Below are 27043 nucleotides of genomic sequence, written 5' to 3'. Positions count from 1 at the left end.
TTAACTTTCACTCCAGTTTCGCGATGTTGAAAAGCAATAAAATCAAGTGGTCAAGACAAGAGATATGTGAAAAGTACGTAACCCCACTGTTCACGAAGGTTTATCCCATCAGAATCTAACCGAATACCACACAAGCTATCATTGAAACAAATATTTTCCTTTAAAGAAAACTTTATTTCACTTAACATTAAAAAACAACACTCAAGTCTACTTCTTAGCTTTTCTTGTCCTCGCCCTTTTCGGAGCCGGTTCTTCCTCTTCCGTAGTCTCAATAGACTTCTTCTTTCGACTCTTTGCATTCACCTTTTGCATATTCTTCAAAACTTGCGTATTGGTCTCTTTGTTACTTTCTTCCTGTATAACACCTTCGCCAGATGAGCCTTGCCCCGATGATGATGGAACTTTCGAAGAAGTCCTTGTAGCTTCCGGTGAAACATTCTCGTCATTTTCAACCTCTGCTTCCATTTCAGCGAGAATTTCATTTTCGATATCTGATTGTTCGTCTGCTTCATCGAGATTTGTGTCATCATCGGCATCGTCATCGATACTACCGCTGTGGGTTAAAGTTTGATCGATTGCCTCCTTCAACTCCGAAGTCTTGATACGGAAATCTCGAACTGTTCCAATGTGAAGGTAATGGGAAACGTGCGCTTGTGTCTTCTTGCTCAGCACAATTACAAATTTATTGAAGTTTTCAACGCGAAGAATTAACTTTGGCAGAAATTTAGTTTGTCTCAAAACTCTTGCCTTGTCCGCCTGCGGATCATGTTTTCGTTTTCCATTTTCTTCCAGGATATTGCCTTCAATGTAGGTAATGAGCTCGTAAATGTTTGTCGCCAATGGTTTGCCGCAAATACGAAGTAACTGATCGAATCTGAAAAATGCAAAGTTAAGAAAAAACTATCGAAATAAATTGTGCACCAAAAACTGCAAACTTACTTAGTTCCTTGGAAGGACATTGCTATAGTTGTGTGCCTCACAACGAAATGTTTTGTCAAGTTCGTGGCGCAAATGTAAAATTCCATTAAAATTCTCACTAAACTATCCATCAAGGTCCCTAATGGAATGCATGCATTTGTGAGACGTAATAACGCGCCTGATATATGAATAAGTTGCGAACAAATTGACCTTTCCGTTGTCTTCAGAAGCTGCACGCATTGCTCATGGTCATCTTCTGAAGTCACCTTGATCTTAGCATTAATGCTTCTGGCTTTCGTAATAAAGTACTCGACATCAAGAATTTGTTTCCGCAGCACATTCAAAAAGTGCATCAATGTTGCCTCAGCCACAGCTTCCGAAATTGATTTCAACTCAAACTGCGGATCATCATCGTCATCTTCACTAATTTTCTGGAATATATTCTTCAAACCTGTTGCGATAGTCGTAAAGAAAGATCCAGTGTGGGTCCGCATTCTTTGCGTAAATAAGAGCTTATTTGCGATAGCCAAATCTTTACTTTTCAGCTCATACGTTTGACAAAATTTAAATATCCAATGATACGATTCCATACACATTTTATCCTCACAAGGGATAAACTCGTACAAAATTTCCAAACATTGAAATAAAACCACTGGAATCTTGGAGCCATCCAGCTGGTCAACTAAGTCTTCATCTTTAATTGCCGCTTCTATGGCATTCTGGATCACGGCCGTGATTTTTTTCGTGTTATCATCACGGTCAAATTCAGAGTCTACCTCTTTCAAGAACGTACTAAACTTCCTCTTGAACACTGAATTAGCGGTGATTAAAGCCTGACGGAAGCATTCAGCACTTAGGTATGCGGCAGGAACATCAAAACTGTTCCACAGTTCAGGCAAACGTTGGATACATTTCTCATAAATGAGTTTCGATATGTCAGTGAGATTCTTCAGACACCGGCGGCTATGTGCGACCTGTTTATATTCAGGCTCATTTCGAAGGCATTCAATCAAAGTGGTGGCTGTTCGCGTAACGTATTGGACTAAACGGCGATCGCTTCGTAGCTGTTGTGTTGCGGTTTGCTGAGCAAATGATACAAATTCACTAGAAAATAACAGCAAAAAAGAAAACATGTAAGAAAAAATAGTGTAAAGAAAATGAACTGAATAAAAAACATTTGAAGAATATAAATTTAGTTATTTGAAATTGTCTTTTCTTATTTTGGCGTTGGATTAGTGTTTCTTATTCACTCGTTAGTGAAGTGTAGGACATCTAAACAGTCTCTTTTTTGTTATCTTTCTTCCTCCATTTTTCAATGAGACTGTGCTTCAGTTTCAATATCATAAATATTTAATGCTGTATATGAGGCAAGCTCGCAGCAGCCAGACAAACACAAGACGCACACAAATATCCATGGGGCGACTGCAATTGGAACCCAGAGCAACGAGATTGAGAAGCGGACACTCTACCCTCATAACCATCGCAACATAAGTGCATGAAGCGGTTGCCAGAAATACTATTCAGTACCCCTACGACTTCCCGAGAAGTCCGAACTCCTTCTCTACTGTTATGCGACAGGTACCCCTGGAGCGACCCACTCGTCGGCCATCTTGGAACGGTGAATTCCATTGCATCGCGGCAACATTGCAATTCTCGCCCCTCCTGAATGTGTGACCTATCCACTGCCACTTCTACCTTCCGATCAGAGTGCGTATGAGTGCCCCGCTTGCGCCGACCAAAGCGATGATACTACGCAGACAGGTGTTGACGAAGGCTGGGAACTTTTGAGTAACAGTAGTGATCGCCGTATTGGGATAACTGCATTTCCAGATTTTAAGCAGGGCAACGAAAGCGGATCGAGCGCTAATAATACGCCGCGCAACATCCAGTTCGGTGTTACCGTCGGCAGAAACCACGCTCCCTAGATATACAAATTAATCGACCCCTTCGATGCTCTGTCCCTTAATACAGATAGAGTGCGATGACCTGTCAGACTGAGAACCTTATTATTATTATATTTAAAAAAAAAAAAAAAGAAAAATTGTTCCTTCAGTGACTTATTTATTATCCCATATGCGCATTTCAGTAACAACTTGCTACCTTCATCAGTGGGTAATGAAGCTAAAGAACAATCTGTTGTTGCACTTATACCTACACCTAATTCTTAATCCTAAAAATTGTGTAATTATATCATCAGCAGGGGAGTGGGCATTTCCTAAATCCGTGTTTAGGCGGGTTTCCTGCGTTTTTCTATCCATAAAGAAACTTTCGTAAGGGTCAAACTTTGCCTGCATCACCTCTTTGAGTATTTCCGCCTCGTCCATTACATACCCTTCTTCTAATAAGTGTTTCGTGATGATCCTATGTGTTGCCTATTCTGGTGTTTAGCTAATTCCGCCTCCTTTAGGTGCTCTCTGACCCGGGCATGAACCAGTCTTTATGTCTGGCCAATGTATGTTTTGGGGCAATTATTGCACTTCATCCGGTATATCTTGCTCTTTTCTTTGTGTTGTTTTTAGTCCTTCTCTGTAGTTAACCGGTACTTGAGTGTATATTCCCTGCTAAAGCCAACTACCTCGACCTCATTTTTGGACAAATTCATCCGTAGCTAATTAAGTCCCTGGCACGCATCCATAATTAGCTTGTTGAAAAATTCCTTGGAGTATACCTATCCTATATGCTTTGCTTTTATTTTTTTCTTGTTCGTTCAGGGTTGTGTAGATGTTTCTCGATAATCTAGTTTCCTTGTTCTTTATCATTTGATCTATAATCCGGGGGTCAAATCAGTTTTTTATTGCGGTATCTCTGATGAACATTCTTTCTTTGTTGAATCTTTCCTCGATTAGAGGTACTGTTAGGAGGCGGTGTATCATTGAATGATATGCGGCTGCGTTGTGTTGGTACTTACGATACTCCTTTGTACTTACGATAGTCCTTTGTGTCGAGCTATCTTTCCTAAAGATATCAAACTCTGTTTGGTTGGTGTTATAAATTATCTTGAGGTCAAGTAATGGGATTTCTCCTCCTTCGTCTACCGCCACGGTGAATTTGATGTTGGGATGTAGCTGGTTTATATTCTGTAGAACTATCTCCTTCTCGCTATCATTAACTATCGTCCACATACCGTATCTATACTCTAGGCCTTATGTTATTGGCTGCCATTTTCTTCTCTAGGTTAATGGGTTACCCATGGCATCACTTTGGTTCTTTTATGGTAACGGCCGCTAAAGATGTAGTAATCATGCATAAAGCTGCCAGTTTCTTCAGTAGTTTGACCTTTTTAGTACCGTTACGTCGTACTTCGTCGTTCTATAATTCTATGTTCTTTAGTTTGTTGACCACTTCGTTAGAATTCTTCACTGAAGTTTCGCTATAGATGTTTCCTAGTTTGTTAATTTCAATTACCCATTTGGCAATGTTGTATATGGGTGAGTTGGAGTCGGCAATAATCTCCTTGATTTCCTTGCCTGGTTTGTGGATTTTCGGTTGGCATCGAATTCGCGAAACTGTTTCGCAAGATTTAGGATAATGGGTTTACATTATTTCAGCACCTTTTTTACGCGCTTAATGGATTCTGGAAGTGGATCGTTCCTTAATTCCAAGAAGTTTCCGGGTCTTAACTTTTCAAATACTAATTCATCCTAATTTTTTTTATTCATGATTACTATTGCGGTGCCTTTGTCAACTTTTAGGTAGTAGGAATCTCTTCTGTTGAGTTGTTTGATCGTGCTTACCTCTCGATGTGGGGTATTGCCAGTCGTTAGACTAGTCTTTATAATTTTTTCCATTTGGCAGCGTATGTTGTACCTGGTCGTGGTTTCGAAGTGCTTGATTTTAGTTTCTATGTCCATCATCGTAGTCTCTATGGGTCGGGGTGTTGCGACGGCATAGGTGAAACTTTATTCAGTAGATTCAGTTCATTGATTGTGGATTTATTGATTACATTGTTAGATATTGTTGCGATAGGATGGTTATCAAGATGAGGAAACATCGGTCTTTGATTACGGAGAGACGTTAGTTTTTTATTGTGGATACTTCTGTTACGGACTTTCTGACATTATTCGGCTCTTCCAATTTTAGCAAAGTTGACAGTTATTGATACCCCTTTTGCTTTTTTTTTTTTATGGATGGAGGTGGTTGCGTGAAGTAGCTCGATCCAACTCCAGGAGTTTCGTCTGCACCACGGCTACTGCCTCATTTACCGCCATCCAGTTTTCCTCCGACTTCAACATCTCTTCCACCAGGTTGGAGGGCTCGATGTCCGCCCCTAAGATGCTGTTCAACCTCCTTTTCTGCTGCAGAAATCTGGGACAATAGAACATAACGTGCTCCGGGTCCTCGAGTGTAGCACCGCATTCAGGACAGTTGGGAGACTCGTCCAACTCGAAGCGATGCAAGTACTTCCTATAGCCACCGTGTCCCGTAAGGAACTGTGTCAGGTGGTAATTCAATTCTCCGTGCTTTCGGTTGACCCATTTCTCGATGCACGGGATCAATGTATGGGTCCACCTGCCCTTGTCGGAGTTATCCCATCGTTGTTGCCACTTGCCACACAACTCTCTCCTGATGGCTTTTCGGAAATCCGCATTCACCTCTGCTGGATTTGCCTTCCGTTTTTCGTAGAGCCAGTGTGCCTCGCTCGCTAGAAGATCTATAGGGATCATTCCTGTGATAACACACACTGCCTCCGTCGACGCCGTCCTAAATGCGCTGCACACCCTTAGCGCAATTGGCCGGTATACCGAACATATCTTCCTCCGGTTGACAGCGTGGTTCAACGCTCCCGCCCAGACAGGGGCCGCGTATTGCAGGATCGACCTCACCACTCCCGCGATGAGTAGCCTGCGACTATACTTCGGCCCTCCCACGTCCGTCTCGTACCAGAGAAGTCTATCCGAAAAGTAACTTTCGATGAGCCGAGCCAAGTAGCTAGGAACACCCAGTTTGGCCAAAACGCCCTTAATCCAGCCCCAGTTGACTGAGTTAAAAGCATTTTTGACGTCCAGCGTCACCAGAGCACAGCATTTGCCCATGGCCATCGCATTTCGAGCCAATTCCACGACCTTTGCTACTGCATCGACCGTAGAACGGGCTCGCCGAAACCCATATTGCCGCTCTGAAAGACCACCACAGCTCGATGAACGGGAGCAGCCTGTTGTATATCACCCTCTCCAACATCTTCCCCATGGTGTCTAAGAGACAAATAGGGCGATATGAAGAGGGCACGCCGGGTGGTTTTCGAGGCTTCGGTAGCAAGACCAGTTTCTGCCTCTTCCACTGGGCGGGAAACACTCCTTCCGCCATGCACGATTCGAATGTGCTTGCGAACCACCTTGGTCTGGCCTTGACCGCCACCTTCAGAGCCCTGTTCGGAATTCCGTCCAATCCCGGAGCCTTGCTGTCCCCAATACGTCTGCAGATTTCCCAAAGTTCCTCTTCGGTAACATCAGGGATCGAGAAGACGTCCTGCTGAGCTGCCAGTTGGGGTTCTCTTTCGTCCTGCTCCTGCTGCGGGAAAAGAGTTGCAATTATTTGCAACAAGAGCCGTGGGCATGTCACCTGAGGTGACTTTCGCCCGCGGATCTTCTTCATTACAACTTGGTAGGCTGTACCCCACGGATTCGTATTAGCCTCTATACAGAGCTTCTGGTAGCATTCCCGCTTGCTTCTCCGAATGGCCTTCTTAAGGTTGCTTCGCATATCCCTGTATTCCTCCTCACGCTCCTGGTGCTCTGGCCTTCCTCTTGTCCTGTGGGAAAGTCTCCTCGCTCGGAGACAAGAGGATCTCAGCGCAGCGATCTCCGTGTTCCACCAGTAGTTTGGCCTCTTGCCGTGGTGCAAACGTCGTCGTGGCATCGTAGCGTCGCATGCTTCGGTTACACGCTGAGACAGCTGTGTGACCCTTTCCACCGCTGTTCCATCCGGATCATGGGCTCCCTCCAATGCGGCCAGGAATGTCTCCTCGTCGAAAGCTCCGATAGACCAGCCAACCGCCTTAGCCTTTCCACCTCCAGAGCGTCGTTGACTGCTTCCCCGGTTCCCAATGTGGAGGAAGATGGCCTGGTGGTCACTGTGGGTGTAGTGCTCACTCACTTGCCAAGCCATCCCCCTCACCAGTGAAGTGCTAACAAATGTCAGGTCAACGATCGAACCCGACCCTCTTCCTCGAAAGGTGGGCACGCATCCAACGTTGGCCAGCACGATGTCCAGCTCCGCAAATGACTCCAACAGAATTTGACCTCTGGTGTTCGTCGATCGGCTTCCCCACTCCAGGGCCCACGCGTTGAAATCGCCCGCAATGATTTTAGGGCTGCGGTCTCTAGCATCCAACACCAGACTGTCTAACATCTCCTCATATTGTGCTAAGGTTGCACTAGGAGGAGCGTAGCAGCTGTAAATATGGACACCGTTGACCTTCGTCCTTATAAAACCGGCTGCCGGGGGGGCCATGACTTCCTGAATGGCCTGTCTTCCGCACGCCCAGACTGCCGCGTTACCAGACGCATCCACCGCCCAAGTCGCACCGCCGTAGTTTCTGTACGGCTCGCAAATAACCGCGACATCGACATTCGACTCTCGAATGGTTTGCGAGAGCAGGTCCTGAGCTGCCTCACAGTGATTGAGATTGATTTGTATCAATCTCATTTTCCTGTGCGGTTCAGCTCCCTCCTATATACCGGACATCTGCTGCTTCCCGCAATATGCCGGCCGTCTACGCCCTCTTTCCCACTACATAACATACACCGTGGATCTCGGGTGCAATCTTTGATGAGATGGCCCTCTTCCCCACACTTCCTGCAACTCCTCGACCTATCATGCTGGCTAGTGCATGCCGCCGCAAAATGGCCAAAATCGAGGCATCTGAAGCAACTCTTTAGAGAGATTTGTTCCCTGAGCCTGCACACGACCCAACCTACTCTTACCTTGCCCGCGGTAATCAACTTAATAGCTGATTCCGCCGGCAAACTAATAATAGCGGTCTGTGTGCCACCATATGCCTTCTTCAACCTTTTTATGGCACTCTGGTCTATATCGCCAAGGTTGAACTGCTGCTTTAGCGCAGCACAGATGTCCTCCCGTGAGGTGACTTCATCTAGGTCCTTGCACTCAACCACTATCTCCTGTTTCCGAGCTCTTACCTCAGCTTCCTCTCCAAGTACACTTTCCACCTTCCCGCGGAAGTTATCGGCCGACTTGTCGGCGGATTTACTTAACTCCAGCATCAGATCCCCTTTCTGTGTTCGCCTAATACGGCTCACATTATCCCCCATATCCTTCAATTGCGGGTCAGACTTCACCTTCCGGAGGATGTCGGCATAGGACATATTTCCCTTCTTGGAAATAATTATTATTTCCGGGCGGAGCTTCTTATTGTCCCTTTGCCTCTTGTTGCTCACCTTAGTCCATTGTTCCGGCCTCCGGGCGTTGGTTTTTTCCACTTTTGTAGGTGTTGTGGCTGCAATCGTGAGATTACCGACTTTCGCGGGTACTCTCGCCGGCTCCGCCTTCTTTGGTGAAGAGGCTTTTTTCTTCTTCGGGACTTGCTGTGGTCCAAGAGGCTCGCTGGTACCGTCTCTAGCCCGTTTTCCTGTCTTCCCGCCTGTTTTATCACTGGGAGGCGTCACCTGCGTTTCCCTTGTGACCTTGCCAACTGACGCTTGGGAATTCTTTTCTTCGAGTACCCTGATATAAGACAATTTAATACCTCTTATCAAGGCTCGAATATTTTGGTGGATATTCCGCCTCTCCTTGATGAACTCGCACAGTTCATTTATTCTTTCCCCGAGTGTAACGAACGCCATTCCGGTATGTTCCCGTTTGCTTTCGCGCCTTGCGCCACAAGGAATGATCTCGATTAAGGGACTATTCGTATTTCTTTCAGAGTCCCGCGACGAATCTCGACTACCAAAAAGAACCATTGTTCTCGGTGGTGATCTCCCAAGCTTCGAACTCCTCCTAAAGGGATCCGGTGTGGAATTTCCACTCCACCATTATCTCTTATAGCATTAGATGCCACAGTAGCCAAGTTTCCCACTACTGAGGCACTGCGGTCGTTGGATATCGACGGCCGGGAGCCCGCTTGCTCACTCCCAAAAACCGCCGGCACTGGGTTTCCGAAGCCCTGCACCGTAAAAAAACTACTTTTCTCCTCTTCCATATTTGGTTTAATTTCTGGGTGTCCTTCCCATAGCCAATTTTTATCCACGGGTGGGCGTTTACTTCCCACCTACCCGGCCTGCGCATAAGCATGCCCATACACGCACATCTCCGGATGCGTGCATGTGCATGCCCATGACACATTCGCCGAGCATTCCCTTATCCGCACGAAGGAACGCGCCTGATGGGAGATTTGGCAACTCCACTTTTGCTGTCAACTCCTTAGCTAATTCTAAGTGTGTCACATATACTTGTAGCGTTAGACTGTTAAGCTTAATGAATAATTTCGTTATATTTTCTTTTATTAACTCGCCCTCCCAGGTTTGAGGTGAAGGTAATTTTAATTAATGCTACTGAAATGCGCATATGGGATAATAACTCACTGACTCAAAGAAACAATTTATCTTTTTTTTAAAAAATGTTAACTAATAAAGTTTTTGGCAATAGTCATGAAAGGCTGGCATACCACCTTATCAGTGCGTACATCTGAGGGTGTTAATACCTCAGAGCCCATCAGTATACGGAGGGGCATCTTCCAAGGGGATTCGTTGAGTCCCCTTTGGTTTTGCATGGCGCTGAACCCCTTTTCATCGGTACTGAATAATGCTAGAGGGCATGGTTTTGCAATTAAATATGGCCTACGTGCTAAGTGCGAACTGACACACTTGATGTATTTAGATGATATCAAGTTGTATGCTGGTAGTGATGATCATCTTAGAAATCTGTTGCGAATAGTAGACATGTTCAGCCGTGATATTCGGATGGAGTTTGGATTAGACAAGTATCGAATCCAAGCCATCCGCAAAGGTCATCACGAGCCACATGCCGGACATAGCATTGGTGACCTCCACATCGAAGCTATGACCGAGATAGACTTCTACAGGTACCTGGGAATTATGCAAGGAACCCATGCTCGAGTTGGTGATCTGAAGGATGCTCTGCATCTCTCGGGGAAGAATCAAATAAGCGCGTTAAATGTATTCACTATCCCTACACTGGCTTATGCATTCGGAATATTGCCGTGGACGAAGACCGATCTGGAAAACGTCTAGCGGCGGATACGGACAACTATGCCCAAATTCCGAATGCAGCATCCAAACTCTGCCGTGGAGCGGAAGAGCCTGCTTCGTGACATCGGAGGTAGGGGCGTGGTCAACGTGGCGGCACAACATCATCGCCAAGTCGACTCACTGCGCGAATCGATCTTTCAATCCTCTGAGTGGGGTGAAGTCGGACCAAGAGCGGATCGATGAATGGAAATCGAAGGCAATGCACGGTAAATACGTGAATTGTCTTTGGCAGCCATTTGTCGATTTGCATTTTTCGAACAGATGGCTATGTGCTGGAGAGCTCTTTGCTGAGACGGAGGGGTTTATGTGTGTCATTCAGGACGACGTGGTCACCACCCGAGCTTATAAAAAGCTCATCATGAAAGAACGGGTGGAGAACGACCAGTGGAGAATGTGTGGTTCGGTGTTAGGGACGTTAGACCATCTCATTTCTGGCTGTACTGTTATGGCACCGGTGCAATACATCACCAGGCATAATGCTGTATGTAAGGTTATCCATCAAAACCTTGCATGCAAGCATAGGCTGATCACGGGAACATGTCCGGTTTACCGATATGAGCCGCAAGCAGTACTTGATAGTTCTGCTTACAGCATGCATTGGGACCGGCAAGTTCTAACTGAACGCCATACTCCACATAACAAGCCTGGCTTACTGTTAGTTGACAAGACGGTTCGCTCCGCGTATATAATTGATGTTACTATCCCCTTAACAGCAACATCGAACGGAAATACGTGAAGAAGAAGGTGAACTATGAGCCGCTGTCTCCGGAAATCAAAGAAATTTGGCATCTCGAGCGGGTGGTTGTAGTTCCCATAATATTGTCAGCTACAGGTATGTACCTAAATCCCTCACGGCTTCCTTAATGTCCTGGGATTCTCACACAATTTGTTTCAAACATTGCAGAAATATACCATTCTGCATACTGCTCGATGTTGCGGAGAGTTTTTGATGGATTCTTTCATTAACCTCCCATCGGTCGCCACCACCAGCGCCCCTTTATAATTGAAGTAGCTAGGATCGTCCGAGCCTAAATGCTTGGCACTTTGTGCTAGTATTAAGTAAAATCCGGCATCTGCCGAGATTGTGACAACTCAGATAATGATAATAAAGACAGTCAGTGCAAACAAGCCGTCTCTACTTAATATGAGAACCTTGGTTTTGTTGGTGTTTATTTTCAGTCCAACTCTATTTGCCTCTCTTTGCAAATCCAGATCCAGTTGGCCAAGGTACACAACCCGATGAGAGAGCAAACAAATGCCATCAGCGTAGTCGAGGTGTTTAAGGAAAGATGTTATAGTCCATTGAATTCATCCGCGTCCTCTGGGCAACACAGCATGAATAACAGCACCGATAAGAGAGGCTTTACTCCGTTTGAGTACATTGTGCGTATCCGCTTCCTAACGTGACTAGCAATTTCATCCACACCGGATGTGATACGGTTAAGAACTGTGAAGTGTACTTCCCAATCACAAGCAGGCTCTTTCTTGATCGGCATACACTTCTGAAATCATTGCATTCTGCGACATTTTCCGCTTCCCTTCCCAGAACAATTTAACAAAAGAATACGCGTTGTAATTTAAAGAACGCTTAAGTGAAAACAGTGTATAGTTTTAAAAGTTATTTGCCTTGCAAAATGGATTCGCTGCCAGCAGGAGTGTCATGTTTGCCAAAAGGGAATAATGTAATTTATCATATTTCACAATAAACAATTTTCGAAAATTGTTGATTCGACCCTACTTTATGAACTATATTTAGAATTTAAGACGGTGAATATACTGCGAACATACCAGGGCTACTGATGTGATCACCTCAAAATTAATATTTAAAAATCACCTTAGACCTAATGTCCTTAAAATAATGAAGAATCCGAATAAATTTTGTACTTACTCGTGTAAAAGCCTCAGAAAACGCTCAATTGTTGGCAAGTCACTTATCGATTCAGGAGTGAAAACAATTCGCTTTATAACAGTCCCATTAATAGTGCAATTCTGTGATTGAGATGCCGTGTCATTACCCTTACCTTTCTTACCTTTCTTATTCTGAGCTCCAATTAAATCCTACAACAAAAGATAATAGACCCCGAAACAATTAAATCTAAAATCAATCCAAAAGGCATACCTTCATTTCAGTGCACAGTTTCTGATGATGTTTAAAAAGACTATGAAGGAGCTTTACATTATTGTTATCTGAGGTAGAAGTCCAAAGCGCATAATTCATTAGAGCTTCCAGCAACCCAACGAATTGCAAGGCAGTTTGGTTCATCTTTTGGGTGACTGTGCCGACCTGGAAGTGTACGTGCAACTCAGACCCGATAATCGAATTTTCCCAATAACTTACAATGTCTAATTGCTCCAAATCCTTCATGCAAACCTTGCCCATTAGAGTTGAAAACAGCTCGCGCAATACACTTGTATCAAAATTCAACTCATGCTTGTCGCAGTTGATCACACAAAATACAACGAAATTGGTGAGTTTTCCCAAATTATCACCAACTTCAATTTCGTTTTCGTTATTTGTCTGATGGCGAATAATTTTATCAAAACGTATTTCACACTTCATCTCATCAATTTCAAAATACGATCGAAAATGCCAGTCGATAAACTGAAGAATGTGAGGAATAAGTTTAGGATTTAGTTCAACTGCCCTTGTGAGACCTGGAAATAATTTTCAATGTATAACAAGTGCCATATCTTTTCTGATATTTTTAGATGCCTTAATTCAAAGAGAGAATTATTGAACAACACAGAAGAGCTCCCCTAAACTCAACTGTAAACCCTTCGAACAACATTCTATGAAAAGCAAACAGCAACAAAAGTTTCTACCAATAACATTAAAATATCACCTACTTTCGTACAAAGTACACTTAATTTCCACGGGTTGACTGAAACAATTTCGCAAAATCCCAATAACTTCTAGAGTAAGCATATCGAAGTGTCGCTGCGGATTGTTCCGGCTTCCCAACATTGTCTGTGACATCAACGAGAACCCAGAGATGCTTTGCTGAGTGAAAACAGCTCCCGTCCTGCCGGTAGCACGTTGAGAATTACTGTTATTCAACAGTTTCAACAGCATGCAAAATCCATAAACACCCATTTGACAAATTGATGTTTCACTAAAAAAAAAAATATGAACAAATTTATTGCTGTAAGAGGCCTGGGAATGAAGAAGACCTACCGTGAATACATTGCCTTCTTCATCACATCAATAAAGGAGTCCCGAACTACATGAGATATCCGAACAATAGGAAGGATAAATGACATCATATGCATCGCTGTTACGCCAGGAATCTACAGGAAGCAAAATTACAAAATAACCTGATGACTAGTTGTTTAGGATATGCGGGATCCTAAGTCCACATGCACATGGTGGACCGGACCAAATGAGGAGCAACTTACTCCCACGTTTTATAGTCCATGGATCCCTAGTTTGGGGCATGGCACCCAAGCATTCAAAATTAAAAAACCAAAAAATTGCTGACGGTTTCGTCCAGGGCAGAGGCAACTCATCAGGCGCTGCCTCACCTCTGGGTAGATGTTTTAGTCGAGCTTAGATTAAAACAAGTCGGGAAACCGGAAGCTAGACGCTTCAGGTATGAACGGTTTTGTTTATTTCTTTTATAAAGAGATTTGGGTGTGCATTTGTCCCATTAGCATGTAGCACGTAAAATATGCATATATTATGTGAAAATAGCCACTTTCAAGTGATATTGACATTCATAGTCTCGAATTTGCAGAGAAGCGACAGCTTTGACTTAGTATTACTTTGTTAGTAATAGCGCGATTTCCACCAAATTTGGCAGGATCATGCTCTATGCTGTATTTTGTGATTCTAGGGTGAACTTAAGGGGGGTTTTCCTGTCAATTACTAAAAATTATAGTAATATACTATTATTAACTTTATTTGAACAGGTATCGGTATGGAGGGTATTTCGGAGCCTAGGCACCATATAGTGACAGTCCCCTGATTTTTTTCAGATTTTTCGGTTGAGTAGTTTCTGAGAATGGGTTCGTTAAAAAAATGACCACTTTCAACCTCCCGCACCCCCCACCTTTTCAACAAATGTCAAAACAAAGACTGGCTTCGAAAAGTACTAATCGAGACCTTTAATTTGATACCCCACATGACTATATTTGATGAAAAAAAAATTTACACCCTCCCTTTGCATGTATGGGGACCCCCCCCTTAAATTCGACGTAAAAGGATGTAACTCACTATATGCGTGAGCGTTCACAGTTCCCACCTTTCTACCAAATTTAGTGCCAATCGCTACAACCGTCTCCGAGAAAAATGCGTGTGACGGACAGACAGACAGACAGACAGACAGACAGACAGACAGACAGACGGACAGACAGACAGACAGTAAACCGATTTTAATAAGGTTTTGTTTTACAAACAAAACCTTAAAAACTGGCGTTTTAGTCCAATATAATCCGCAAGTGGTAGTCAAAGGATAGTATAGGTCCCAGGGCGAAACGTGGATTGGTACCCACGATGGAGCATAAAACCTGGAAAATGCCTGCTAAACCAACACCAACAGCTCTACTACCAAACCCTATCTCCACCTCTACGTGGTGACCGCTGGGAGCTCTTTCCTAACGAAAAGCTGCATGCGGAGAAGGATGAAGGCGAGTCTCCCGCGCCTAAAAACGGGAAAAATTGTACCAACTGGTCCTCCAGGTTGGGGGTTGGGTAGGGCTGACAACCCTACACGGAAAACCGAAGTTACGAAGTCACAACAGGAGCCTCGGACTGGACGGATTATACAACGACGAACCCGGCAACGACAACGTATTAACGATTTGCGCATTTTCTCATGGAACGTGCGCTCCCCGTACAGAGATGAAGCTGATAAGCAGCTAGCCGATACCCTGTCCCAATATAGGGCTGATGTAACAGCGTTACAGGAGATGCGTTGGACAGGGACCGGTTTCCTGGAGAAGAGCCACTACACCATATATTATAGTGGCCATCCAGCAAACCATGTGCTCGGAGTAGGTTTCTTAGTCAGCCAAAAATGAAACCTGCTAATAGCGGCTTTGAAAATATAAGCGAGCGGCTATTCACTCTGCGTTTGCGAGGCAAGTTTAGAAATATAAGCCTCATTAACGTTCACGCCCCTGTCAGTTAAGTAGGGACGGAGCCCGTATTCAGGCAATCCCGTAGCTTACATAGGATACCAACGAACTGCGGATTATTCAGTTAGCAGTATCGCACGAAATGGTTGTTGGAAGTACCTGGTTTGCGCGGAACGCAGTTCACAAACATACGTGGGCCTCTCCAGACGGGACCACTTTCAACCAATTTGACCACGTGCTGATTGAACGCCGCCATATAGGGGGGCATGGTGCTCCGAGCTCGACTTACGACACTACCTACAAACCCCTCTGACAATCAGGTGAGAGTGAATACTGAAGCCATTCAAAACACAACCCTCCGCGACACCTATAAGAGGGAAATAGATGCCGCAATAACCGCAGTCAACAGAGGACCTGGAGATGAAGCATCAACAAATTATCTTCACAAGCACCTGAAGAACGTTATCATGAATACGGCCACTAACATATTTGGCCCCAGCCGCAAAAGGAGTCGGAACGGCTGGTGTCACGATGAATGTAAGCTAGCAACGGAACGGAAGAATGCGGCATACCGAGTAATGTTGCATTCTCAAAGAACGCGGGCACGCGCAGAGACTCCGTCGAGCGGAGAAGCGACTTCACAGACGGAAAAAGGAAGCCTGGGAGAACCAACAAGTCTGTGAACTAAAAAACTACAGCAAGCAACCGCATGAGGCAACGATTGGCAACGAGGCGTTATCTGCCTCATACATAAAAAGGGAGATATCACACAGTGCAGCAATTATAGAGGTATCACGTTGCTGAATACCATCTATAAGATATTCTCCGCTATCTTGTTAGGCCGGATAGCCCCATACGCCCAGAACATAATTGGCCCATACCAAAGAGGCTTCACTCCAGGCAAATCAGCAACAGATCAGATTTTCTCTCTGCGGCAAGCGACGGAAAAACTGTTGAAATCTGGACAACAGTTGCACCATCTATTCATCGACTTTAAAGCCGCCTATGATAGCATAGCCAGGGTAAAACTGTACACGGCCATGGGAGAATTCGGTATCCCGACGAAATTAATAAGACTGACTAGGCTGACCCTGACCAATGTGCGAGGCCAGATAAAAGCAGCAGGATCACTCTCAAGACCATATCATGCATCCTCTTTAACCTGGCCCTCGAAAAAGTGATCCGTGATGCTGATGTAAATGCAAGAGGTACGATCTTCTTTAAGTCCACTCAACTACTGGCCTATGCTGACGATATCGACATCATGGGAAGAACCACCCGAGACGTACAAACTGCGTTCATTCAGATCGAGCAAGCGGCGCGAGATCTTGGGCTGCATATCAATGAAGGCAAGACAAAATATATGGTGGCAACGTCAGCACCGAAGACGAACCAACCAACAACATCAAACCGCACTGGTCAAATAGGAAGAATAAGGATAGGAGACTACAACTTTGAGACCGTTGACAATTTCTCCTATTTAGGGTCCGCGCACGGTTATTGTCAGCCAACAGAGCCTATTTCAGCTTACAAAAACTGTTCCGTTCGAAAAGTCTCACCATAGGGTCAAAGCTCTTACTGTACAAGACAATGATCTTGCCAGTCCTCATGAATTCCTCGGAAACTTGGGTTCTTAGCAAGAAAAATTGCGAACTCTTGGCCGCGTTCGAGAGAAGAATTCTCCGAAGAATTTTTGGCCCCCTACATGAGGATGGACGATTCCGTAGCCTACACAATGACAAAATCTATGAGCGATACCTTGACCGTCCGGTTGTGGATAAAATCCGGCTCAATAGGTTAATCCCTATGGATGAGGATGATCGCACCCGGAAAGTCTATAAGGGCAATATCTATGGTAGAAAAAGAAGACGAGGCAGACCCTGCCTAAGATGGAGCGATGGCGTAGGGCAGGACGCCAGACAGCTTTTAGGGATATCGAATTGGTGGACCTCGGCGCAAAACCGGGATGTCTGGAGTTCCTTGTTAAGGCAGGCCTAGACCGGATACCGGTTGTTGCGCCGTTGATGATGATGATAATTCGCAACCCTGTCGTGTTTTTGCAATGATATAAGGGAGCGTTTTTCCACCTGTTGGCACTTTCGGTCACGCTACTTCCAGGGCGGAGGTAAGGCAGCATCTGATGAGTTGCCACTACCCTGGACGAAACCATCAGTCATTTTTTGGTTTTTTAACCTGATGACGTTGTCCCGAAAATTTATGGAGTCAAAGAGGTTTACTTACTGTTAAAAAGAAATCCATAACATATCTAATAGTCCTTACACACTCGGAAACAGTGAACGTGTCAGTCATACTCAAAACAGTTAAACATTCTAAAGAAAAGCAAAATTAAGACTCATGACTAATGAGTGCCGATTCTTATACTCACCAGAATATTGATGTGCATCCTGTTCCAAAATCATCCAGTCGGCAATATGCTTTACAATGCCCTGACCAAATATAAATCTCTTCCTTACAAACTTTTGCAAAAAGGAAATACCAAGAGCATGTAGTTTTGGCGCCTCTTTAGCTCTCAGTAGAGTGAATGCTAAATTAACCAAACCAGGCGTCACTACATCCTTTCCTTCCTTGTTCTGGTCAATAAGAACCGTGAAAATCTGCTCGAGATTCACTTGTTTGGTTTGTAAAGTATCCCGACACCAAGCTGATGTGTTCAACATTTCCTTTTCATCTTCGTTATTTGCAATTACGTTTCGCAAATATGGTAAAACTGCCGATGATGATAGACGATTATCTGGATCGCGATTTATTCGCGCCATGGAAAGAATTGAACTCATGACGAAAGGAGTCAGGATTAGGTCAGGACATGAAAGGAAATTCTAAGAAATGAATCAAAGCAACTTTAAGGCCTATAATCACCAATATAACAAGTCGACTTACCCTTAGAACAATCAGGAGCTGCAATTCGCTTATTTTAAACTGCGTGCAATAATTTAAGTGATGGAGGACAGTTTCTTCGGCCTCGCGAAGCTCTTTATCTGAATACTTATCTGAAATACATTTATCGTGTTCCGATCACACTTTCTTAACAAATACTGTAACTTATAACTTACCTATGCTATCAAAATCTGTGCTCTCGCTTTCCATGTCAGCATATAACTTTTTGTAGTAATGTTTGTAGAAATACCTTTGAAGAGCGATTAGAGGAATCACAATTTGTGCGGCTGTGTTGCACATTGAAAACAGCTGGAAGGTCAGAGGAGGAATCTCCGGAGGATCCAATTGCTTGAAGCTATAGTTGAATTTAGTAAGAACAGTTGCAATTTCTTCGTTGGTGAGTTTCATATCTCTGTAAAAAGAAATTATCACCATCTTCAGCGTTGTTCATATCGAAAGATGCGAAATATGTGTTTATTAATAAATGGCTAACTGGGAGCTATGTTTGGGTATGATAGGTGAGAAGGTAAAACAATTAGGACATCAGCGAGTTCGTTGGTGCAAACACAATAAGACCTAAAAACCAGAGGTATCATCGAGACCGTCCATGGTCAATAGGGAATCGACCATCTTGTACATAGCTTAGTTGTTGCTTTGAAAATGAGGGATCTTAAATCTATGCATCCACTTGATATGTGACCGGACCAATTGGAAAACAACTTACTCTCACCTTGGGGCCAAACAAAGCACTGCAGGATAGACTGACGCGGAATATAGCTCCCTGGGGCCAACTTATCTCTCTCTAAGGGTGAGCTCTCTCTCCTCTAGGGTGATGTAAAGCTTTCCAGAGGCCAGGCCTCTCGTCTACCAAGACCGTTAGTGAATGGTGGTAGCCACATCCTGTACGAGATGACCCTACTAACGGGTACAAAGCGTTACGGATCTAGACCAAACACCTCCCCAATCCAGGGTGTCATCCGAACCGCGTCCATTGAATAGTTTTCAATCGGGGATAACTGACTGCATTCGAACGGAGCCTCACTGATATCTGGTAGCCTCAGTAAGTTTCACCTTACCGTGATGCGGGGGAGATAAGGCATGGTAGACCTCCTAACCGTGGGAATCAAATGAATAACATTACAAAAATAAAGAAAACTACAACAAAACAAGCGGGACCCCGTGCCGCCCACAAACTAGTTAACCAGGCGAAGGCACATCTCCGAAAGGCTGAGAACCAGGTGATTACACCCAAGAAGCGCGAAGTTGGGACGTCAAGCCTGAAAATAGAAGAGGTCCTTAAGCAGACTCAGAACAGACCTAAGCCATCTTTATCGGAGCCAAAAAAAGGGGGGGGGCAGCGGAGACTAGCCCGCATGTGCGAAATAATAATAATCGTTGGCGCAACAATCCATATTGGATCAGGGCCTTGAAGTATGTTAGAGCATTTCATTCAACACCGTAACGGTACACTACAGTACCCTGTAGGAGGCAATGTGGTCAGCATTGCGCTCGCCCGAGATAATTACCCTGATTTGACTCAGGTACACATTCACAGCTGAGTCGACTGATATCCGACATCCAGTCACAATTACAAATCCCTCTGCCACCAGTAAGATTTGAACCGCGACCTTCCGCTACGGTAGTCCAGCGCTCTAACCACTTGAGCCATCCGGACGCATGAGCGGAATGCTCCCAAAAAATCCAAACCTGAGCCCAAGAGGAGAGAAACCCCGGGCAGGTGAAGGCAAGAATCAGAAAGCGCACCATTAGCTATGCTAAAGCGATCAAGGTCATTCGACGGGCCATACTGCCAAAAGTGTTTCCCGAGCAAATACTCACTCGTGAGGAGCAGGAAACTATCGAAGACCTTGTCGTCAGGCAAATATGCAAGGGATGGACTGTGAAGCTTGTGTTCACATACTAGTGGACTCCACGGCAGAAGACACAGTGGCTTAGGACCATAGTTCTTAAATTGCCAGGTTGGCAAGGAGCAGAACTATCAACTTGTGCTGGGGATGATATACCAGCAGCACACATGGTGACAGTGTTTCTCCCGAAAGCCACTACAATAGTAACGGAAGATCTCATAGACTTCCTAATCGCCCAGAATGAGGATCTTCATACGAGATTGTGAGTCTTCAGAAGCAAGGTGGAGGCGAAGGGTAGACCCCTCACGATCGTGGTGGAAGACCGATCCCTGGAGGCAATCAAACGCCGGAGTTGCCATATCAACTATCGATTTGGCAAAATAAATGTGCACGTGCACAGGGAAAAGCCGAGGAAAGACACCTCGGGGAAGCACCGGGTGGAAAGCAAGGATTACCCCGATGAAATCTCAGAAGCCAAAGAGGTGGAAAGTACAGGATCAATCAGGGAAGTAGACCTGCTGCCCAGTGAAAAGCAGGAGCTGGACGACCTAGACCTAGATCTTCCAGGGCTTAGGGTGGGCAACGATGTGCAGGAAATCACCATATCGAAGGAGGAGGGTGATACTCCGATACTGGAGAAGAGCTCCACACAATAACGCAGCCAATGGCCAGCACTAAAGATAGCTCAGATAAACCTCCACCATGCGAAAGCTGCATCTGCACTAATTGCAAGGGAAAGTTCCAAGGTAAACATTGGAATAGTGTCATATTCGCGGTCTGCAAGGAAGAAGCATGCAAGTAATTTGGCACTTCTCTTGTGAAAAACCAAAAGCTTGCATAATTCTTAAACGTAATTTAATATATATGTCTTTCAGACAGAACGGGGACCTTGTAACTATCCAAGTCTCACTGGAAGCCGGAGAGAGCACTCGAAAGGCAGTCATGGCATCGAGTAACGTCCCAGGAGACGACATCCGGGTTTCACCGGAGCTAGCCGCTAAACTGGCGGATAGCTTGGATTCGAGACTTTTCTAACCCAAATTCCATCCTCATATAACGGATAAACACATCTATTATTCGCAACAGACTTCTTAGGTGGTCACCAGTACGAGCATACAGCTAAGTACATCAAGTGTGTCAGCTCACACTTAACACATAGGCCATATTTGATTGCGAAACCATACCTTCTAGCATCATTCAATAGCCATGAAAGGAAATTCAGTGCATGCAAAACCAAAGGAGACTCAAAGGACCCCCCTGAAAGATGCCTCTCCGTATACGGATGGGCTCTGAGGTATTGACACCATCAGATGAACTCACTAATAAGGTGGTATGCCACCCTTTCATGACTGTCGCCAAGAACTTTATTAGTTTGGAATCAATGCGATACAGACGTAGGACATCGATTAGCAAGGTATACGATATGCTGTCGAAAGCCTTGGCATAATCGGTATAGCAACTGAAGAATTGCTCTTTCCAACCCCTTGCCCTGACTAGACAGCCCTTCTGCTCCTCGGACATAATGTTGTCGGTCTTGAGACGCGTATTGGCCCTTCCACTAATAATGAACGTTATGAATTTCTAGAGGGTTAGTAAGCAAGTAATCGGTTTGTGTCCGCAAGGTCCTGCACCGTGTCCTTTTTTGGGACAAGGTAGGTAATTCCCGCAGTGATGAAGAGTGGAAATTCCTCCGGCCCACTAATGACATAATTTATGCTATGTGCCAACCGACTGTAAACGCTGGTAAATTCCTTATACCAGAAATTCTGCACCCGATCCAGACCTGGGCCCCTCCAGTTCTTCGAGTTGTTTATGGCCCGTCCAACGTCCTCTTCGATAACATCCGCAAAATTCATGCCGTAGTTGCATGGCGAGTGCCTTCGGCGGTGATCCACTCAGCATGCTGGGCGGTTAACCCCCAAAGCCCACCCGAATATTCTCTCGCTTCCGTCACCAAAAACTGTACTGCCTGGACGACCTGTTGGGATTCGCAGAGAGATCTGAAAAAACTGAACACCTCTGGGGTGACCTTCGCCATACCGTCAAACCGATTGCATACAACAGAACGTTTCTGCTTTAGTGTGTCCAGAATTTCGACTCGACTACGGGCGTCTCACTGGGGATAGCATAGTTCCTGCAAACCCTCTGCACTCTATTTCTCACCCGTCTGCTGGCATTGCCAGTGCTCATCTGAATCAACATAGCAATGTCCTGCTTTAATGAGTCCCGCCGACGTTCCAAACGAATTTTCCATGGTGAAACGCTTCGATCAATCAAACAAATATCGCGAAAGCGAGTCTTCTGACCGTGCAACTGCATCACAATACACAAGTGATTGTATAGGGTGCGGCAGCATAACTTCCTCTTTTCAAAACTCAATAAAAACATGTCTAAAGTTTTTATTTACATTGTTTTGAAGATCAAATCTGTTAGGTGACTTCCCCCATTCTCCATACATTGCGTAAACCGATTTCTGGCGTTTGTCATGACTCTTGTTAGACATAGCAGGTGTTATGTTGGCAATTTCTTCTTGGATGTTGGTCTTCAAATCTTGTAGGGTTCTTGGACGGTTCACATAAACACGGGATTTCAAGAAACCCCATAGAAAAAAATCACAAGAGGACAGATCGGGAGAGCGTGCCGGCCATTCCAAATCGCCTCTAATTGAGATAAGGCGCTCTGGAAAGTGTTCCCTCAAAACAGCCATCGATGCTCTTGAAGTGTGTGCTGTTGCACCGTCTTGTTGGAACCAAGTGGCCCCCAAATCCAAATTTTCTAGCCGTGGGAAAAAAAATTCTGTAGCATGTTTACATACCGGTCCGAATTCACTGTTACTGTAACCTCATTTTCCTCAAAAAACCAGGGACCAATAATTCCAGCTGAGGAAATTGCACACCACACTGTGACTTTGGATGAATGCAAAGGCTTTTGATGCAATTTTCGAGGGTTGGTGTCAGCCCAGTAGCGCATGTTTTGTTTGTTAACCGACCCACACAAATGAAAATGGGCTTCATCGCTAAAAAACAATAGCACCCTCGGGAACGACATCAAGAAGAAGCTCACACGCGTTCATCCGAGAATTGAAGTCACGTTCTGAAAGTTCCTGCACTATCGCCATCTTATAGAGATGAAAATGAAGATCATCACGAAGAATTCTTCTCACAGAACGATCGGATAGTCCAAGGGCAGATGCGTGTTTGCACGCAGAACGCCGTGGCGATCGCAACATTGACGCTCTCACTGCTTCAATGTTCTCAGGTGATCTAACGGGCCGAGGGACTCCAGTTCTTCTTTTTGTCGCACTTGCAGTTTGTCTGAATGTAGTGACCCATGTAACAATTGATTTGCGGTCTGGAACGGGAGCCAACGGGGCTAAATTAAAGCGATTCCGAAATGCACGCTGTGTTGCAATAACCGAACATCCGCTTGAAAAGCAAACCTCAACGGCAAAGGCACGCTCCTCACTATTCCAACGCATGATGGCGACTGAACCATGTCGGGACAAAACTTTACAGTATCCCCTCTTGAACGAGACCACTAGTGCTCCGCTATGACATCAACTAACTGAGTGGCGCGCATTTTCAAAAAGGAAGTTATGCTGCCGCACCCTGTAGTTGCAGCATGAGATGCAATCACATCATTGATTTGAGATAGAATTCTCTGAGTTGCTGGAGATGCATAGAGCCTGGGAATACCTGGTCCATGGACAGGATCCATTTCCGAGAATTTTATACACGCTCTTTGGAATTCGTCCCAACTTTAGCGGAGACTTCAGGCGGACGGTAGGGAAGAGTGCTTCCACGAGTAATTGCCCGCAATTCGGCGTAGTGTTGCTAATGTCTCCGCCTCTGCCCCCATCAGCTCTCGGTCACCAGTTCCCGCGATGACCTCAAATCGAACGCGCTCCCTGATGACGGTCGGGATTGTGTCGCTGCGAGTAATAGGTCTGCGACTCACAGTCACGTGCGCAAATTGCGGGAAACGCTCGACGAATCTCTGGTGCAACAAGGGGCGGTAAGATGTTGTACCCGCCCCGCCGTTATTTCCTAGTAGGAGTGGATAATGAAGAGTTTCATTTCTTCAGTCGACCATCAGCTGCCTACGCAAATCTGCTGAAGTGGTCGCTACAGATTGTGGCGAAACCGCTGTAGCAGACCGAGCAATGCTCCTGGTCATCGTGGCGCCCAGACGTCGAATTGCCCCACGATTAGCGGTTTCGGCACCGTGCTGTCCATTACGGAAGCCCGACCCAGTCGTCGGTGGTGCATTTTATCCCTAACTCCCAGGTGTGGTGGTAGCTTCCTCAGTGAGTAATATCTGGCTGGCACACGAGAGGCATTCCAGAGAAACGAATAGGTTTTATCAGACGAGATATGATGGTGCAAAATGCGCACGAAGGCAAATCTCAGATGAATTTGAGGACCGACGCGGAGTCTACCAGGGTTGTATTTTGTCACCGATATTATTTCCTCTTGTTATCGATGACGTTTTTCATGCTGCCTCGTGCGGAGAACGTGGAAGAGTGAAATACCACAACTACACTGATGACATATGTTTGCCCTCTCACCGGTAAATGGACTTTGGCCAAATGGTTCTTGATTTAGAAAAAGAGGCAAGTATCGTTGGAACGAAGATAAACCCCAACAAAACCAAGGTTCGCAGTATGATGGGTCATCTCACTCTCCCTATCTGCAGAGTACCGAAGACCTCGACCAATTTGCATATCTTGGTATCTTGATTGGTTTCTGATGGTTTTGATGGCAAAAAACTAGACGTTGCCCGACGCATTACTTACTTGAACATATTCGCTATCGGCGTTAAGACTGTTGCGGGCCACTTCATCGTGCACAGGTTCTTCACGATAGTGCTCCTATAATCGGGTCCGGCTAGGCGAACCCCATTCACTGGAACACTTGGCTTTATCGCCAATATGTTGACTAGTTCGGGAAGCAAATCCTTCCATCTGTGAACGATAGCTTAATATGAATATGTTCAAAAAGGGAATCATCCAAAGAACTTACCCCACACACTTAGGATCGCCCATTTTAAGCGAATCGACGGAATACTCCACAATCTCAATTAACTGATCATTCGGGAAATTTGGTAGGTCCAAGAATAGGCGTGTTATCAAGTCATAGGTCTGCTTGTAGGACAACTCGACTTTGTTGATCTGCTTCAGGAAAGTTTTCACACAGGAAAATCGTTTTTCGACTGAGTCTTCGCTTTCATCGAAGCCGCGTAGGAGACAGTTCCAAAAATTGCTACAATCTGATCGACCGATCTTCTTCTCCAGAATATCTATCAACTGAATCAATGCCATATAAATGAATTAGTAGAGAATACGAGATCAATTAGACTGAAAGGGTTCTACCTTCGAAGCTTGAGTTTTCTTGATGAGCTCCTGCAATTCAGTGACCTTTTGCTTGTCGGAAAGTTGAATTATTTGTTTCTCCAGATTTGAAGCCATTCTAACACTCAACAAGACGTTCAAACATTAATATTAAGTAGATTAACGAATTATCATTAAATTTCACAACAATAAACACCGGCGACGACTTTTTGTCTATTTTGGTGGGAAACTGTTTTGACGTTTGAAACTTTCAAACCGATATTTCTTCCAGGGTATGGTTTTGATAAGATTATCTTAGATCCGAACCCATAATCTTTTACGATATTTTGCAAGCGGCCGTTTATCTGCCGGGGAAGTCCCAAAAAAACAAAAAGAATGCAAATAACAATACAGTGTAGGTAAAAATGATAAGACTCCCCATGTTTTCCATGAAATCTTAAAATAATAAAACAATTCCAAGGAGGTATGTATACATCCGAGATAACGGCGCCGAATTACATTCTTCTGAGTAATTAGCTGAGGGTTTGTCCGAAAACATAACGAGTGATTGGAGAAATTTGAATTTCAGGTAAGTAAAAGTTTTTACTTTTTTTAAGACAGCAAAGAAAAATCGTTCTCTAGTTATTCGAGCGTGAACATTTGACCAGTAAAGAAGACGAAAGATATTAATAGAATTGGCTTTCAACATTTGAAGGTGATTTTTAGTAAATTTTGTTTAGTGAATACGTGATAATGGGTAGAGGAAAGCGGTTGACTACGACGGAATCAAATATTATACAAACATTGCATGACGAAGGTAAGCCCATAGTGAAAATTGCTCGGATTATGAAGCGCAGCGGATGTGCTGTCCATAAAGCTATCCAGGATCCGAAAAATTACGGGAAGAAAATGCCTACAGGGCGGCCCAGAGCGGTAAGTTTTCGGTCTGAACGGAGGAATATTAAATTAGCATCCAATTCTACGCTAACCGCACGGCAAATCGCGGGCAAGGCAGGCGTTGACACTACCATTAGAAATGTCCGAAACATTATCAAATCTTAAGCGCCCCACATTACAGAGAAAATCGCCTCTCACAGAAAAGCACAAACTGGCCAGCATGGCTTTTCCAGAAAATCACTTGCGTTGGAAGAAAAAATGGCGCCGTGTAATTTTTACGACGAGAAAAACCTTAACCTCAATGGACCCGACGGTTTCAGCTATTATTTCCATGACTTAAGGAAGGAAGAAAAAGCGTTAAGCAAAAGACAGTTTTGTGGCGGAAGTGTAATGGTTTAGGCTGCTATTGGATACAATGGGCGGTCAACTATTCGGTGTTTAAGTGGGAAAATTGACAGCTCGTATGTGTAAATGCTACGTGAGGAATTTAGCGACAATTTGGGAGGAATCGCGGATCAGCCGTTCATTTGCCAGCAAGATAATGCTGCGATTCATAGTGCAAAGGTCGTTAAGCAGTATTTTCAGCAGCAACACACTGATGTCCTCGATTTTACAGCGAGATCTCCTGACTTAAATATGGTCGAGAATTGTTGGAGGCAGCTGACCCGAGTCGTTTATGCTGAATCAAAGCAATTTGAAGACGTTATGGAATTAAAAAACACTATTATTTCTGCATGGGGCCAAATTTCGAGGAAATATATAAGAAAATAGTTTACCTAAAAGAATGATAGATGGTAGAATGGTAGATGATGTGATAAATCACTTGCATTCCA

General features: G+C 44.7%; 1 protein-coding gene across 1 annotated transcript; it reads right to left on the bottom strand.

Annotated features, from left to right (window-relative positions):
- Nucleotides 1–160: 160 nt before the first annotated feature.
- LOC119656022 (Fanconi anemia group I protein) lies at nt 161–25550 on the bottom strand. Its single transcript, XM_038062281.1, has 14 exons — nt 25356–25550; nt 25006–25289; nt 24780–24947; nt 18293–18528; nt 18120–18229; nt 17608–18058; nt 17463–17551; nt 13321–13433; nt 12993–13258; nt 12484–12800; nt 12265–12429; nt 12034–12203; nt 940–2022; nt 161–874 (listed from the first exon to the last, which is right to left on the bottom strand). The coding sequence occupies exons 1-14, from the start codon at nt 25449–25451 to the stop codon at nt 208–210; spliced, it is 4215 nt and encodes a 1404-aa protein (XP_037918209.1). The 5' UTR covers nt 25452–25550; the 3' UTR covers nt 161–207.
- Nucleotides 25551–27043: the final 1493 nt, after the last annotated feature.

Source organism: Hermetia illucens, chromosome 4 (assembly GCF_905115235.1).
Source record: "Hermetia illucens chromosome 4, iHerIll2.2.curated.20191125, whole genome shotgun sequence".
Taxonomy (NCBI): domain Eukaryota; kingdom Metazoa; phylum Arthropoda; class Insecta; order Diptera; family Stratiomyidae; genus Hermetia; species Hermetia illucens.
This window is presented reverse-complemented; position numbering and strand designations above follow the sequence as displayed.